Source organism: Hemiscyllium ocellatum, chromosome 16 (genome assembly GCF_020745735.1).
Source record: "Hemiscyllium ocellatum isolate sHemOce1 chromosome 16, sHemOce1.pat.X.cur, whole genome shotgun sequence".
NCBI lineage: Eukaryota > Metazoa > Chordata > Chondrichthyes > Orectolobiformes > Hemiscylliidae > Hemiscyllium > Hemiscyllium ocellatum.
Window position 1 is genome coordinate 72,812,737 of NC_083416.1, and position 18,350 is coordinate 72,831,086.

Consider the following 18,350-nt stretch of genomic DNA (forward strand, 5'->3'; position numbering starts at 1 on the left):
TGAATGACTAACTAGAGCTGTTTTTGCATGTTGCAGCTCACTTTGACTACCATTACACCTACACCACAAACACCGACAGTAATGATGGATTGTATAGGCCAAAATTTGGCAGTGATATCATCTATTACTATGACAATCAGAGCAGTGCGGAGCTGTACGCAATGGATAAAAAGCTGCTCAAAGATTACATCAAGAAACAGATGTAAGTACACCTTTTTCTACTTGCTGGTGTGTTCCATTGTCTTCCACCAATCAGGTTGTCGGGTAGAAACTGAATGAAACATTCAATTAAGCATGTGTGCATTCTCTCAATGCTACTAGACAGCAATGCTCAAAAATCATGGGGACTGTGGAAAAATCTGTTTCTGAAATCTCTAAATCATGTGAGAAAGTTCATTCATGGTGGTGATCAATAAGAAAAAATGCCTCCGTAAAGTAAGTGGTGAGGAGCTGCTGCTCCTCCACCACAGGCTAGGTCTTTCCTCAGCTTGTTACTTGAAGGGGGAAGGGATGGGAACAAGAAGGAAATCACAAAAGGTCGGGGGCGACAGGAGGCCGTCAGGTGAGTGGGAGTGAGAGTGCAATGTGGGTGGGAGGATGAGTTGGTGAGAAAGAGAGAGGGGGGTAGGGTAAGAGGTGGGCCAAGGTATGTGGGAGAGTGGGAGGATGCAATAGGAGAAAAAGGAAATATTTTAACCTTGGTCAATAAGGAACACTCAGCAAGCAAATAACTTGCCAAAGTATGAAATCTCTAACCTTAATACTGCATATGTTGATGAGCTAACACCGTCAATTGTTACATTTTAAATTTGAGAATGAGATCTAAAACGTAGTAAAATAGCTAGTAACTGCCAGGATAAAATATTCTGGTTTTGTAAGTACGCAGTGGAAAAAAATTAGCTGTGACCTCACTGATCGGGAAGGTTTTTACAGTGAAGGCTTTTTGCAAACGTGTCAGTTACTTTTAAAATAACATTTTGTCACCTTGTCACAGTTGCCTTGTACTAATCCAAATACTTTGGTAACTCTTTGTGTTGTGCCTTTAGTTTTAATAGATGATCGATAACTCATAGAATCGTAGAGCTGTACAGATGAAACAGACCCTTCAGTCCAAGTCATCCATGCCGACCAGATAACCTAAATAAATCTTGTCCCATTTGCTAGCATTTGGCCATATCTGTTTATACCTTTCCTATTCATGTATCCATCCAAATGCCTTTTATTTGTTGCATCTGTACTAGCCTCCAACACTTCCTCTGGCAACTCATTCCACACATAGACCACCCTTTGTGAAAAAGATTTATAAGAGATTATAAATCTTTCACCTCTTGTCTTTAAACCTATGCCTTCTTGTTTTTGGCTCCCTTACCCTGGGGGAAAAAACCTTGGCTGTTCACCCTATCCATACCCTTCCTGATTTTATAAACTTCTATAAGATCACACCTTAACCTCTGATGCTGTAGGGAAAATAGCCACAGCCTGTTCAGCCTCTCCCTCTATCTTAAACCCTCCAATGTTAGCAACATCCTTGTAAATCTTTTATGTTTTATTTTCAATGCAGTATATTGATGAATTATTCTCTCTTTGCTTCTGAGTCCAGTGCCCTTTATGTCACTACATAAACAAAGTAATGTCACTACGTGATTGCACCATCTAAGAAAATAGTTTCTAAGACTGAAAAGTAGCCCCTAAGACCAAATATATAGCTCCTGAAAATCAGAAGTAGCTCTTGAGGGGCTGTTCTTTTTAAAAACAAATTGTGCCTTACTGGCAAAAGTAGCATTTATTGTCTAGGCCTGAGAAAGTGGTGGTGGTCCACCTTTTTGAATTGTAAATGGTAGATTGAGGCAAACTGTGTGTCATGTGGATAATTGAGTGGACAGTTTGGAGTCATCCAGATTGATGATCAAAGTCTCGATGAAGGGCTTTTGCCTGAAACGTTGATTTTCTTGCTCCTCGGATGCTGCCTGACCTGTTGTGCTTTATCAGCACCACACACTCTACAGTCACCCGGATTGGTCTGGTATTGAAATTGCCTATAGGTCAGGTCAGCTAAGGATAATGAGTACTTTTTCCTTAAAGGCATTAGCTAACCAGTTCGGTGTCACTGTGACACCTTCATGGTCATTTTTACTGAGTATTTTATTTACAGATTTTCTGATTGAATTTTTTTTATTTCTTAGCTGAAGCTAATGGCCTGATAATAGGTTAAATGATGATAAATCACTGCCAGCTGAGTTCCTGCTCTTTGCTGATGTGAGTTTCTACTTATGCCCGAAAAGATCTTTTCAGAAGGTTTTCAAAGTCAGCCTGTCTAAAGCAAGCTGTTTAATAATAGCTGGATCTGGTTTTTAAATCTGATACTTTGAGATGTAATGCAAAATGCTACAACACGCTGTGGAATTTGTACGATGCGTGTAACTCTGATATATGCCTTGGAATTTGATCACTGCTCTGAATGACGCTGTTGCCAAATGTAAAACTGAACTTTTGAACCCAGTGTGGTTATGTTGGAACCGGCAAACTTTTTTGTTGATCCTGCTTGCATCAGTTAAGTAGAGTAACAATCCACTTCAGTTTTAAACCCTGACCCTTTTTCTCTAACACATCTTGGTTTTGAAATTGCTTTTATAACCACACGCTGTGCTTCAGCAGTGTCAGTGTTCCATCTCTGACCTGGTTACTTGGTCTAATAAGTTTAGCTCACTGCTACACTGTTGCTTTGTAACACCACAATGTATACTATACTGAAATGCTTTGATAATTTCCTGACACAAATTCCGCAAGCTGATAGGTTTCACTGAATTTTATATTGTGTTTATTAGTGACTATCCAATATTTATGAAGATTTTGATTTTGGATTGTCCCACATTTTTTTCTGCTTAACCTGTCTCAATTATATAATCACCCTTTCTTGGGTCACTCTTCAAACTATTTTGTCAAATTAAGTGGCCATCATCAATATATCTTCTCAGTTCTTGTCACATCTTTGTGAATCTTCTCTGTAATAGCTCTATGTCCCTTTTAAATATGGAGACTAAAACTGTTCCTAGTGCTTTCAAATTTGGTCAACTAAAGTTCTGTATGAGGTACAACTTTCCTCTCTCTCCGTTCTTTCCCATTAGAAGTGGATTCCACTTCGATATCTTTCTTATTGCCGCCTTAATTACTTTTACGGCTTTGTGGCTGTTGTATCTGAACCCCAGATACCTCATTTTGCAAGTACATTCTCATTCTACAAAGTATAGTAATTTTATACCTATTTTATTTTTATAGTACTCATTTACGTAACAAAACCTCTCAAATTAATGCCATATGCAAATTTTGAAATAGTACTTTTGATTCCAAAAACACATCTTAGAACTGGTCCAGTCATCTCTCCTGTTTTGCCAAGCTGAGTAAATAATTGACTAACAGTCCATGTTTGTTCTGTTGTGTTGCCAAAATGAGATATATAACAGGCAAAATGTAATAGTTTTTTCAAGGGTCTCTGGCAATTATTAGTGTTACATCTATATTATCTTTGCTTGTTATCTCTTTAAAAAGTCAGCAAGATTGATCAAGCTTAATCTCCCATTTTAAAATCTTTTCTAATTATTATAATTTTGGTGTCTGGATGTTTTCTTATGGACCTTTGAATGATAATTCCGTTTTCTTTCCTGTATTTTCTAGGGCTAATTGGTTTGTACTGCCTACAGTTTGTTCTTTATTTTTGAGTAGCACAGTCTGCCAGTCATTTGACATGATGCCTTTTTATGTAGCAATACCCGTGCCATCTCTTCCTTAACAGTCATTTTCAGCTTGCATTCTGTTATTTACCTGTTATCTAACTGCTGACTTTATCCATACTCCTCACAGGTCTGATGTTTACTCCCATCTCCTAACTAACTTTCATGCTTTTGTTATTCTTGCCATTCATCTAGCCAATTCAACTTTTCTTTCCGCTTAAGAAGCACTGGATCTACTATGGTATGGTAGTGTAGGACTTAATTACATGGGTAATAATATGAAGACCTCCTCCCTCCTCCTTTCCACTCTTCTCTCTGTCCCTTTTCCATCATATTTATCACTTTCCTTGTCTCTCTCTCTCTCTCTCTCTCTCTCTCTCTCTCTCACCCACAGTGTAACCTATTTCTCAATTTGAATGTGTACTTTGTCGATTGTCTGGGATAATGTGTACTGATATGCATTAGCTGACTGCAGAAATATGAGAAATATTCATCTATTTTGTTTCAGTGAATACTACTTTAGCCTGGATAACTTGGAAAGAGACTTTTTCTTGAGAAGAAAGATGGATGCTGACGGTTTCTTGCCAGTCTCATTAATTGGAGGTTTTCACCGAGTTCAAGCGTTGACCACCGATGTCAATCTCATTTTGGAGGTCTGTTTTAATATTCACCAGCTCTCCAACTAGCTCCCTATTGTCAAGATATTTTGTTAAATATGTGATTTCTCTTTTTTTATTAATTTCAGCAGAATAAATTTTACCTCTGTTACTGTTGTTGTTTCAGAGTGAGTCATTATTGTTTGAGAAGATATATCAGCTTCCTTTCTTTGGAAATGAAAAGGGGGTTGTAGACACTTTAAGATGTAGTAAGAGGAACTGTGAAGGTATTGCTACTAGCCACAAGATAATAGCAAGCAACCTTTCAGAACTGTAACAATGATTGGCTGTTACACAAAAATTGGAAAGCGTAACAGACCGTCTTAATATTTAACCAGGGGGTAACTGGGAGATGGGAGAATGATTTAAAGAATTAATGCAGAGAAGATGACACAAGGACTGATAATGAGTGTTGTCTGATTACTAAATTTCCGAAGTGTATTTCAAACTCCCATTCAGATTTGTCATTCTAAATCAGGGTTTGTTACATTCCCCAGGCTTTGAAAGACAGCACCGAGGTGGAAGTGGTGGACAAGAAGATCCGAAAAAAAGAAAACCCTGAGAAATGGCCTCTCCCAGAAACAGACTTCACACGTTTACTTAACTGTCCAGAATTCATTCCTGGGCAGACATACAAAAAGCAGACTGGTGAGTATAATTACTGGGTGAGTGGTCAGTAGGGCAAGGATTATGCTGGGTTGCTGACCAGTGAAGTAAAGATAACATGGGTCATTGTGGTGAGTGTTACTTTGGATGCTGTCATTGGTGGGGTGAGGGTAACTCTGGGTGAGTGGTCAGTAGGGAAGATGCAGCACTGATTATTAGGTGGTCAATGGTACAAGTATAACACTGGATCATGATCCGTGGAGCAGGAGTGGTGCTGGGTGAGTTGTTAGTGAGTGTGTTTTTCACCAGTTCATATGATGTGGGTATTACTGGCAAAGCCAGCATTTATTGTAATCTCTAATTGCCCTTGAGAATGCGATGTTGACTTGTTGCAGTCTATGAAGTGTAGACACACCCGGAGTGCTTTTAAAAGGACAGTTCTAAGATTTTGCCCAGCAACATTGAAGTGTTCCAAGTGAGAGAGTGGCTTGGAAGAGAGCTTGCTGTTTGAGGTACTCACAAAAATGTGTAAATTGATCCTGTGATTTAATTAAATAGATCTCTGTCCTTCTAGGTGGTGCGGTCATAGGTTCCGTAGGTGTCGTTGCAGAGGTCTTGAGGAAACACTGCAGTGTATGTCATAAGTGATACATAAGTGCCACTGTGCATCACTGGTGAAGGATGTGAATGTTGAAGAGTGGGTGGGGTGCCTGATAAGCGAGCTGCTTCGTCTTGGATGGTGCGAAGAGTTCTGTGTGTTGTCGGAACAGATTTTCCCTAAGAAAGTGGATAGGTGTCCTGTGGCTTAGTTGATTGACCTCCAACAGCCACAGCCATCTTTCTCTCCATGTGACTGCAACAGGAAGTAAGTGTTTTCCCTGATATCAATCGTCTCTAATTTAGAAAGGTCATCTTGATCAGCCAAATGTTGCCTGAAAGTCAAGGCTGTCGTTCTCAAGCTGTAATGAGATCAGGAGCTGAGTGGCCCTGCTTCTGCTTTTATGACCTTCCTATAACCTGGGTTATAGTGTTATCAGTCAGGTGTGTGTAAAGTTTCGTGCTGTGATCTCTGGGGTTGATGGTCTGGGATGGCATGTTTTCAGTAAACGTATGTACCAAATTATAACCTGGAGCATCAGAGGCTGGGAGGTGATCTTTCAGAGTTTATAAAATCATGAGGGGCACAGGTAGGGTGAAAGTCAATATCTTTTTCCCAGTGTAGGTGAGTCCAAATCTAGAGTGTGTAGGTTTAAGGTGCGAGGTCAAAGATTTAAAAGGGACCTGAGGACCAACCTATCCATGCAGAGGATGCTGCGCGTATGGAACAAGCTGCCAGAATAGATGGTGGAGGCGGGTACAATTACAACATTTAAAAAAGATCTGAATGGGTGCATGAATATGAAGGGTATAGAGAGGTATTGACCAAAAACTGGCGAATGTGACTAGCTCAGTACTGGATATCTGGTTGGCGTGGACCGGTTGGACCAAAGGATGTGTTTCTGCGGTGTATAACTTTATATCTCTCTGTTGTGCTGTCTCTCTTTTAGAATCTGCTCCAGGTTCACCCCGGGCAGGCAGTGCTGCAAGTTCCAAGACCGAGGAACCCAGTAATTTGAAGACTTTGCCAAAAGGACTTTCCACCAGCCTTCCAGACCTGGATTCTGACACGTGGATTGAAGTGAAAAAAAGACATCGGCCAGCTCCTGCAAAACCAAAGGTTAATCTTGAGTTCTTCACTCCTCCGGGTTATTTCATACCCTGTTCCTGCTAAGGGTTTGTCATAGCAACTCGAGAGGCTCATCGCAATCTTTTTGAAGAATTTTGGAATGCTATCCTTTCCAGTTAGACTTAAATCTTGTGAATGATTTTAATTTAAAATAAGAGGGCCTTATCACAGTCACCCGGCACTGAGGGCCCTGCTATGACTTGAATCAAACCCATGTCTCTCAAGGCCCCATTATGATTTTCCTGTACTTTGATGGAGAATTTGGAGCATAGTGGTATAAATTTGCCGTGCTGAACCTGAAGAGGATACAGATTCAATGATGGTTGTTAATTTTTTAATTCTAGGGGAATAGGGTTTCTGCTGAAAGATTATTTATTAAATGGCAGAGCAGACTTGATGGGCTGTGTAACCTGTCTTCCTATTTCTCAGTTCTAGACGTTTTTGTCATTTTTAAAAATTTAAGATCACCACATATGGTTTATCTGAGTAATAAACAGAAAATAAACAATTATCACCCATTTTCCATGTTAATAGTAATGTATCGTTGCTTGTTCTGAATACAAATTGTGAATGGAAGCTAATGTTTATTATTGGCCATTACTCTGACTAATTTAGATGATTCATTTAACACAGATGGTAGTTTCCTGACGTTCCATGCTCGATGGTAAACTTGATCTTCGCCCTATTGTCCTTTCCTTATCTTGAAATATCTCAGCTATCTCATTTCGTAATGTATTAACAGAATTTAGTCAAATAGTCATAACAGCTTACATATTCAGTAGTATTTAAATAGAACAATCATCAAAATTGTATCCTGATGAATCAAGCCCTAAAGCAATCTAGGTATAGGCAGTTTTAACCATTTAATTATTTCGAGACATGTCAAATCCACAAACCATTTGAAAGTTTCATGAAATCAAACCCAAAGTTGTATGAAACTTAATTGAAACCTAATGTTAAGTACAGGCAGTTCTGCTGTAACGCAATGGTTGTGTTCTTGTGCAACTCCGTGTTATAGAAAAATTACTCTTTAGGAAAAGCACTAAGTATTGGTGATTTAATTGCATTGCAATCAGCACATGTTTTAAAAGTTTGAATTTTACGAAGTGTCCCGAAATCAACAATTATGTTACAGTGAATTTGCATTAACGAAACCCATGTTATAGCAGAATGGCATGTATTTATATATATGTAAGTAGATTGACTTGCCCTATGACATGGCAACAGAAGCAATGGGCCCTGTCCCCATTTCAAGGGCAATTAATTTAAACTGCAGATCATCTATGTTCTCAGGATAATCAGAGTTAGGTAGTCTTGTCAGTGAAATCCATATCCCAGAAGGAATTTTTCAAATGAATGACAGAAAGATGAATACCTCTGATTGTCAATGAGGTTTGTATTTTCATATGACTGTGGAGGATATCATCCCACCTGTAGTGGTAGTCAGAACTAGCATTGACGTTGGCATCTGTTGCCTTAAAATTGCACGGAACATTGTTCATATCACGGAACTAAGTATCCAGTGGGCCCAGAACAGAGTTGCTGAGTACATGGGTTCAAATATCTGCATTTTTAATTTCACTAATAAATTTGAAATTAGTCTCAGGAGTGGGTGATCATGGAACCATCAGCAATTGTCTGGTTCACTCATTTCCTTTTTAGACTAGGAAATCTACTGGCCTCCATTGCAGCAATGTAGTTGGCTCTTACCTGCCCTCAGAAGTAGCCTAGCAAGCCTTCCAGTTCAGGGAGAATTATGGATGGGCAACAAATGATGATATTACCAGCTGCATCAAGATCCCATGAAAAATAAAGCAAAAAAAGTCATTTATATTTCCAGTCCTCAAAATGCAGGAAAAAAAAATCAAGCCAACTAATACCTTTTCACTCTACTCTTGATCTTTTAGCAGAGGTGGAAGTTGCCATCAACCGTACTTTCAAATGGTGCGTATTCTCAAATAAGGCTAAACTTGGATTCAGCAAACCTGAACCATCATTTCCACTATCCATGGTCCACTATCCACTATCAATGGTCCTGAGGTGACCATTGATCAGAAACTGTACTGGGTTAGTCATATCATACTTTAGCTACAAAAACAGATCAGAGTGGTGTTGCAGAGAGTAACTCACCACCTTACTCCCCAGTGCTGTGCACCATCTACACGGCATTAGAAGTGTGTTGGAATGCTGCCCACTTGTTCAGATGAATGCAGCTCCAGCAACACTATGTGGGACAAAGTAGGTGCTTGACTGGTACCATATGTGCATCCAAATATTCATTCCCTTTACCACCACTCATTTTCAGCGCATACTGTCGATAAGATGCATTGCATCAATTCACCAGGCTCCTTGGACAGTGCCTTCCAAACCCATGACAGATGCATAAGAACGCCACCACCTGCAAATTGCCTTCCAAACCATCCACTATCCTGACTTGGAAATATATTGCCAGTCCTTCAGTCTAAGGGTCGCAATCCTGGATCTCTCTCCCTAATGGCATTCTGGGTCCACTTACACAAAATGAACTGCAGTGGTTCAAGAAGATAGCTCTTCTCGAGGGTTCCTAGGATGTTCAGTATAAGCATGTCCAGTAATGGTCTCAGATCCTGTGAATGATTTAAAAAATAGCTCCAAAGCTCATAACGTTCTTAGTTCATGCACAGCTAAATTCGAGGGGTATGATGAGGATTACTAACCTTGATGTACAGGAGGCATATGACCACTGTGACATTAATGGGTCCTTACAAAATTGATCTGAGTAGACAAAGGGATATTTCTCCATTGGCTTGAGTTATAAATAACACAAAGTTACATGGTTGGTTTTGGAAGCAAGTCATTTCAGCTGAAGACATTGCTGTAGGCCTATCTAAAAATGGTATCCTATGTCTGACCATCTCTAGCAGCTTGGTTAATGATTCTGCCAACGTCTTCAGATCAATGATCGCAGATAATCAGACAGTGTTCTCTTGCATTCACAATGCTTCAAATCGTGGACCTGTCTCTGACTTCATGCAGTAAGGAGTAGATAAGATCCAAGCTTGGCCTAAAGAGTAGCATGTTACACTTTGTGTTATGTGAGTGCCAGACAATGACCATTTTCAAGAAGAGAGTGAAACTGCTCGCCTTGATGTTCATTTGTATTTCCATCATTGAGTTCCTTATTAACAACATCCTGTGAGTGACTTGACCAGAAACTTAATAGGAGCTACCATGTAACGACTGTGATAAAAAGAGCAAATTGTAGGTTAAATATTCTGTCATGATTTACCTCCTTCAAAAGTTGGGTACTCTGTAATGATTGATTGACCTGCTAACTTCCTAAAGCCTGACCACCAACTTCAAGGCGCCATTGAGTATGTGATGGTTTGTGTGCCTCCATGAATGCAGCACCAACAGCGCTTAAGAACCTTGATGGCATTCTGGTCACAAAAATCTCACTTTTATTGGTGTGCCATTGACCATCTAAAACATTCAGCCCTCCTCACTGGCATACTGACTGAAGTGTGTGCTCTCTACAGGATGCAACTTGCCAACTCTGTGGTAGCACTTCCTAAATCCACAATCTCTCCCATTCTGAAAAACAACAGGAGGCATTCACCAACCTTTCAAACCAAAGGCAGTACTGGATTGGAAATACCGCAATGCCAATTTGATTGGCATTGAATAAAAATCCTGAAACTTCCTAATTTAGGGTACCTTTACCATAATTATGATAGTTGAAAGAGGTGACTTATTACCACTGTCTTCAGGGTAATTTTGGATTAAAAGTGCTGCCTAGCCAATGATGGTTGTCCATCACTAAATCTGCTTATGTGACGAAAATCTGTCATTCTGCTTTTACATTTTCAGTTGACCGTCTGCCTTATAGGGGAGAAAGCTCCAGTGTTTTTCTGTAGTTTCGTAACTTAACAGATTTCTCAGTTTACTGTGAGCAGTTTCTGTTGTGTGTAGCCCTAAAGCTCAGTTGAGCTTGTGACTCCCTCTTCCTGTTCAATTTAACATTCAATTCAGTCATGTCATGACCACCCTTAGCTTAGCATTCCCTTACCATTTAATTTACATTCATTACTTGCAAGCTTATGAATTGGGAGCAGGCTGTTCAGGCCATCAAAACAGCTCTGCTCTTCAATAAAATCAGCTTATCTGATTGTGGCCTTAAATCTCTTTTTCTTGTCTAGACCAGAGTCTCTTTTATCAGTTATTCATGAATTACTTCTTCCAAAATGTATTAAGGTCTTGGTGGTTCACTAACATATTGTCTCAGAAATATATTCAAAAAGCTTTCCCTTCTGGTTCTTGAACTGTTCTTCTCTGGGCCAGAAGGTTCTTCCGATATATTGCATGAAATCTCTCATTTATGAGAGAGCAGTTTGAAATTGCTGTATTTATTTTAATCTTGAATTTTTTTGATCCATTTAGTAATGGTTAACTTAATTTTGTTGATGCAGAATTAATTATTACTCTTGAGGAATTCTAAAATACAGCACTGATAGAATTGTGATCATTCTCTGTTTCAGAAATCTGAGGAACCTAAAACCCAAACATCTTTGAAGCCAGACCAAGAGGAACAAGAGGAACTAGACTTCATGTTCGATGAGGAGATGGAGCAGATGGTTGGACGCAAGAATACGTTCACTGATTGGTCAGATGAAGATTCTGACTGTGAAATTGATGATCGTGATGTGAACAAGATTCTGATTGTGGCACAGACACCTCCGTACTTAAGGAAACATCCTGGTGGGGACAGGACAGGGAATCACATCTCCAGGGCAAAATTGACATCTGAGTTTGGTAAGGTCATTAATGACGGCCTTTACTACTACGAGCAGGACCTTTGGAAAGAGGATTATGAACCAGAATATGCAACTATAAAGGTAGGTCTCTCTGGAATTTAACCGTTATGGTTAACGGGTGCAATGGAACAGGGATGTCACTTGGAACTTCTGTCACAGAACTTTTTCAGGACTGAAGTCATCCAGAGTTTTGCAAATTCCGTTTTAGTGGAAAAGTTTTCCTGTTTTTTGGTTTGTTCAATAAATACAGCTGAATTCCTTAAAGCACCAAACCAAATCTGCCAGTTGCAGATGAGTTCTCAACCGAGTAGTTGTTACAGATATTAGATATCGTACATTTCCAATCTACCACAAAAATTTTAATCTGCTCTGAAAAAGTAAATTATTTTAATCATTCTTTTGAGGACAGGTTATGATACATCTGCAAGATATGTGGGATTTGAAGCCAGGCCTTCAGCCCCATGGATAGAAACATTTACCACTACAGCATAAAGATTTTTGTTTTTAACCACTCTGCTTGGAAATGTGATGACATACTTTTGGAGAAGATGGGGCCTGAACCTACATCTGTCAGCACAGAACTATATATTATTATAGCACATTAGGGCACCTCTGAAGCTTGTGAACCTGAACCTTGACTTTCTGGCCCACAAGTAAGGACATTACCACTGCATCAGAAAATGAGCGCACGGAAAGCTGGTTAAACTGGCAATGTGGATCAAATGCTAATTATAGAACATAATTGGTATTCATTTGAACAGAGGTGAAGATGGGATGTATTGTAGTTATTTTCTAATCTGCCTGTACAGAGATGTTATTACACACTCCTTGAGCAAGTAGAATTTGAACCTGGACCTTCTGGCCCAGAGATAGCTAGTGGTTTCCCAATTTTAATGCAATTATGCTAAAAGTGACTTTGTGACATAGCTGAATGTTCCAGAGATCACAGTCACAGAATGGTTTGTGGTGGGTGTGAGCCTCAACTTGTAATCATTTGTTTGTGTTTGCTTACTATTGCACTCTATCTGTTTCTGTTTTGTATTCATGCAACATTCATTCAAATTATCTGAACCAGCACCAGCTTATAAACAAACTGAGTCCATTTGAGCTGCTTAGAATAGATATTATTGATGGATTTACAGCCACTGAGACTAAGATTTGAAAAACAAAGGTTAGGCATGGAAAGGTAGGGAACAGAAAATTGGATTGAGGTGACTACTCGGGAGTGAATTGGTTGGATAGCTAATTTGTGATGCAGAGTGACATCAACAGTGCAGGTTCAGTATCCCACACTGGCAATGCCCATGAAAGGCATTGCTTCGCAAGCTTTGCTCTCACCTGGGGCATTGCCACCCTCAAGTTAATAAGATCTAATGAGAGAGCCGTCCTTGGTGATTTCTGTTACTCGCCCACTGTAACTGGCTGGTTTGAGCTCCTGCGCATTGCAAGGTCTTGTTTCCTCTACCTCACCATGCTGTCAGCTGTCAGAGACCAGCTTTTGGGAAAAAAATGGGCCTTGTGAAATCACTGGAGAAGCTTGCTATCTGTGACCAATACCTGGTCATTGAGGTCTGAAAAACGTTGAAGATTGCCTGAGAGAGAGGGTATTTTAACATTAGGTTTTGGTGGGGGGGGGGGGGGGGAAGTAGGGAAGGGAGGGGGTGAGAGTGAATATTAGTGCTCACCTATCAGGGAAATTGTTATGGGGTAATGTAAATTGTTTAGTGGTCACATTTGTGCTGGAGATGTATCGACGACTTTGCCAAACCAGATAGATGCCATTTGTGTAGCTGGATCATTCAGCTCTTCTTTCGTAGGGTTTAGCAAATTAGAACATTATAGATCAATTTCAACCAGAGTAAAATAATGGAATGCCTTCCCAAAACAGTAAGTTTACAATGGGAGATCTTGAAACAGAAGTTGGAATTAAGTATGTACCAGAAGAGGACAGGCACTTACGGTGCAGAGCTAGTGTCTCTACCAGAAGAGCGTTTTAGTGTGTATCAAACTTTGGAGCTCCAAGGGTTGAATTAGGAGAGCAGATCAAATTTGAAACTTGTAAGAATTTTTTTTTATCTCGCTCTCTATCTCTGTCTCTGTCTCTCTCCATTTCTCTCCTTCCTTATGAAACTATTCATCCCATTATGCCTATCGTGGTGTTCTCAGTATGTCCTTTCCCCATGATCTTGTGAAATTTTCCTCTTCAAGTACATTTTCCAAATCACTGTTCATGAAATTTCTTCCTTCATGTTACTGCCTTTGGTTCTTCTGGCAGTTATTTTAAATGAATGTCCTCTGCTAACTGATTGTGCTATCATTGGAAATATTTGCTCTTTATTTGCTGTATTGTAGTTACTGAATGTGAGCACATCCATTCAGTATCTTTCAACCTTCTTGCTGTGTGGAGAATTGCCCAGTTTCATCGCTGTCTTCACATTGTATTATGTGTTTGGGACCATTGTCATAACCCTCCCTTACACCCTTTGCATTGTTTTGTTGTTTGTTGACAAGTCTGTCTCACTCTGTCTATTTACATTTCAGCAAGAAGTAGAAAATTTCAAGAAGCTAAATATGATCAGCAGAGAGGAGTTTGACACACTGACCCCTGAACCTCCCGTTGATCCAAACCAAGAAGTCCCACCTGGACCACCAAGGCCACAGCAAGGTAAGGGAATCTTGTCAATAAGGTTCTCCATCCAAATATCCATTTCATTGTGCATGACCCAAGATGCAACAACAAACAGGTCGGCACCTTGAAAACAGCAATAAAACTTGCAGAATCTAGTTTATACCAAAAACCTTGAGTATGGAGAGGAGTGAAAACTTGAGACTGAATAGATAGTGCTTTCCCTGATAGGCTGAATGGCCTCTTGTTGTTTAGCCATTCATGTGATGTAGGCGTTGCTGGCTGACCCAGCATTTATTTATCGTCTTTAGTTCCCCCTTGAGAAAGTAGTGGTGAACCACCTGAGCTGCTGCATTCTGTTTGGGTCTTATTCTGTGGTTTGGTGTTATGTTGGGTATGGAGTCTGATAAACTCTGCGCACCAACCATCCGTTAGCGGCTGGACATGTAAAAATTCCAGAATTCACACTTCTGCCTTGCTGCCAGGTTTGATGTAGATTGGAGAGGAAAACTAGAAGTGTAAGAGAACTGATTGTTCCTGATACGCAATGTTGAAGTCAACACACGCACATTTTGAGTCCGCAGCCACAATGTGCATTGAATGCAAACCAATTCTGGTGCTGAAAAGTTAAACTCACTGTTATAAATTGATCACTCCCTGTCACATTTATCCTGTTGTGCTAGCTCAGGCTCTTTCCCAGAGCCAACCAATTAGTTTTGCTTCCTACTCATATCCAAAATTTGCTGCAAATTTTGTTTAATTGTTTATTCACTACAGATTGTAGAAATTTGATTGATTGAATCTGTATCCTGTAAAGTAACTCACTAAAAAGCATTCTGCTCATCTTCCCTCTGATTTTGCTCCCCCCTCCATGTTCAGTCCATTTTTTCTGGTTTCTAGCCGCTTTGCCACTAGAAACAGTTTCCATTTACTGATTGTCAAAACCCCTCAAAAGTAGCTGAGGGTGGCAAAAAAAAGTCTTGATTGTCTTGTTTCAGCACAGTTATTCAGTTCATTGGAGGGTACAGAGAAGCATATTCAATTTTATAATGTATAAACTTTATATATAACCCTTTAGGCTCTTTGCCACATGTAGAGGAGAATTTGAATCCTGTACTTTTGTTCAGTACCTACAGATGCATTGGCCAATAAACTTTTTGGTGCAGCCGAGCCACCGGTGTCTTGCATGGCACGATCTTTGCCAACAACTGTTCCAGAATCACCAAACTACCGGGGTGCACGGACCCCTCGTACCCCCCGCACACCCAGGTTAAAGGATCCAACTCAAACGCCCAGATTTTACCCTGTTGTCAAAGAAGGGAGGCCTCTGGATGCGAAGGTAAGATTCTGAGAGAACAGCTGGACTTAGAAGAACTTCAGAACACTGGTTTAGGGAACACATGCTTAAGGAAATTTGTTGCTCTGAAGTTTAAAGTTTAGAACATAACTGCAGGACTGTGCAGTTCTAAAAGTAATTATGCTAGATTTTAGCCAGTTCATCTCGCAAACAATTGATTGACGATAGAGAGAGTTCAGGAATAATGCTGCAGGAAGTCACTTGGGGTGAAGAATTACACCATGTTGTTCACAAATTATTCCAGAGGTGCATCATAGAAACATGATTAAGGGTTAAAGAAAATTGAATTTGTAAAGCATGTTCCACCACCTAAAGGAATCTAAACACTCTCCTGCCTATTAAGTATATTTGAAATGTAATTGTTATCGCCCGATCAAAAATATATTCTATCTGATTTACGTCTTTGCAGACCCTGAGTTTGAGGTTGCTTGCCACTTCAACATCACTGTTTCCTCACCAATATTTCTGTCTTGGGCTTGCTGCAGCACTCTAGTAAAGCTTAGCACAAGCTGGAAAACAAAGTATCTCATTTTCCATTTGAGGATCCTAATGCTTTGAGGACTCCCTATAGAGTTCAATAATTTTAGGGTCTGAGCACTTATGTTAGGTCATTCTACCCCAATCTCCACATGGGCTGCTACCTATCACAACCAACCCATTGTCAGCTACTAATGGTTCATATTAGTAGCTATTGATTCATCTCAGCTGACGATAACCTTTGTCTGCCCAAGTGCTGTTCTTGCTCTGTGGTCCATCTCTATCTATTGTTTATTCCTCCCCCCCCCCCCCACCCCATCTTCAGCATGTCTACTGACATTTTCCTCGCTGTAGTCAGTTCTGAAGAAGGGCCGCTAGACCTGAAACATGAACTCTGCTTTCTCTCCACAGATGCTGCCGCTCCTGCTGAGTTTTTCTTTTTGCTAAAATGTCAGATATCCAAACAGCAGTAAAATCTTGAGAGTAACTGGTCTGATGGTCTGTCAAATGTAAGATATATAATTTAACCTTGCAGGCATTTATAATGAAGTTACCTTCATTTATTACAGACTCCTCGGAAGCGAAAAACGAGACACAGTTCAAACCCTCCACTCGAGAGCCACGTGGGTTGGGTGATGGATTCAAGAGAGCACCGACCAAGGACATCATCTTTCAGGTTAGCTTCTGTACACAAGAAAGAAAGCTCCTCATCCAAACAACTTCTACAGATCAGTGCAGAATGTTAGACAAAAACACTGATTAATTTAGAGAGACTGTCAGGGTCGAGAAAGCTGACATCAGCGAATATGTGATTATTTGAGCCTCAATGCATACTTGCAGAATGAAAGATTTGGTTTGAATAACTGATGCTTTTACCATATTAAAAGTTGTTCAACAGTAACTTCTGTGTTTTGTGGCAGCTCCAATGCCAGCCCATCAGAGGGAATCCCGATTGCTGGAAGCTACGGTTGTACTCCCCAGTCTCTTCCCAAGTTCCAACATCCCTCGCACGAACTACTGAAGGAAAATGGATTCACACAGCATGTTTATCACAAGTTCCACAGGAGATGTCTGAATGGTAGGTGCCATCAAGGATTGATTGTTTCAACAAAATTGACAGTTTATTCCAGTTAAATATAATGAGGACTGAAGCTGTTTGTGGTCCCTGCTCCAAATTCTGTTTTCTCATGACTGAAGCAGCGCTTCACAGGAGGCTCCAATAGCATTGATGATGTTCCCTAGCCAGGGAACGAAACGTTTGCAGCAAAAACTTCCAGCTCGGCGAACAGAACCACAACATATCACTCACCACCCAATTCCTTGATCTTGAACTCTGGTTCTTCCAATTGGAGTGAAATAATACAACACTTTCTCGGGGCACGAATTGTTAAGAAATTAGTCATAACTCTTGCTAGCTACTCAATCTTTGTAGCAGATAGGAGATGAAATGGGCTCAATTGTGGAACTTATAGTCAGTCTGTCTCTCACATGCCTCTGGTAGCTTGGATGAGGCCAGCAGTGTCTCAGGAAGAGCTATAGTGCTACTTAGGAGAAGGGGAAACATAAGCACCTAAGTATGTTATGCAGGATGGAATGACAAAATCACTCATTGGTGCAATTTCACGTTGTGATCTATTTTCCACCATCTGAGCACTTTTTGATGTGTGATCACTATGTTACTACAGAGATTTGGTAATGCAGATGTGTCTATACAGAATGCAGCAGTTTGCTGCATTATCTTGGATCTGTAATGCCACCTTTGTGACCCCCTTTAATCTTAAATAATCAAAGAAAACTGATACAGAATTTTTAAGTTAACCCCATAGTCGGCACATAAAGCAGTGACGGTGAATACGACATTTGCCATGTTGGTGATTTGAATATCAGTCCACTGAGCATCCTACAGTTTAGAATTTTATATTATCTCACTTGAGTTCACCTCACCCCAACACCAGAAGTGGTTAATTTACAGATTTCTGATCTTGTGTGATTGCTGTGCTGTTTCTGCATCTATTATCCACTGACTTATTGTTCTTCCATTGACAGAGCGCAAGAGGCTGGGAATAGGACAATCTCAGGAAATGAACACGCTCTTCCGATTCTGGTCATTTTTCCTAAGAGATCACTTCAACAAAAAGATGTATGAAGAGTTCAGACAGTTGGCTGTTGAAGACGGGGAAGAAGGATATAGGTAATTTACCAGTCTGATTTTTCTCTGCTGGGCACAGAAAAGTCTATCTGTACCTTGGACTAGAGAGTCCCCTAACACACTCGATCATTTGGAACCTGACGTACGTCTCATCACATTAGAGCCAGTATCTATTCCAGAAACTATGCTGTTCGTGCTACATTCAGTCAATGAAAGCAAGCTAATAGCATGC

General features: G+C 40.1%; 1 protein-coding gene across 3 annotated transcripts in view; it reads left to right on the forward strand.

Annotated features, from left to right (window-relative positions):
• Positions 1–18,350, forward strand: part of larp1 (La ribonucleoprotein 1, translational regulator) — a 126,170-nt gene that overhangs the window by 85,962 nt on the left and 21,858 nt on the right. For all 3 annotated transcript variants that reach the window (XM_060837375.1, XM_060837376.1, XM_060837377.1), the window contains 10 exons: positions 37–202; positions 4,237–4,381; positions 4,882–5,032; positions 6,538–6,707; positions 11,234–11,590; positions 14,051–14,174; positions 15,263–15,474; positions 16,539–16,645; positions 16,890–17,047; positions 18,016–18,160. In XM_060837375.1, coding sequence (XP_060693358.1) covers positions 37–202; positions 4,237–4,381; positions 4,882–5,032; positions 6,538–6,707; positions 11,234–11,590; positions 14,051–14,174; positions 15,263–15,474; positions 16,539–16,645; positions 16,890–17,047; positions 18,016–18,160 — 1,735 coding nt within the window. The remainder of the gene's footprint in view (positions 1–36; positions 203–4,236; positions 4,382–4,881; positions 5,033–6,537; positions 6,708–11,233; positions 11,591–14,050; positions 14,175–15,262; positions 15,475–16,538; positions 16,646–16,889; positions 17,048–18,015; positions 18,161–18,350) is intronic.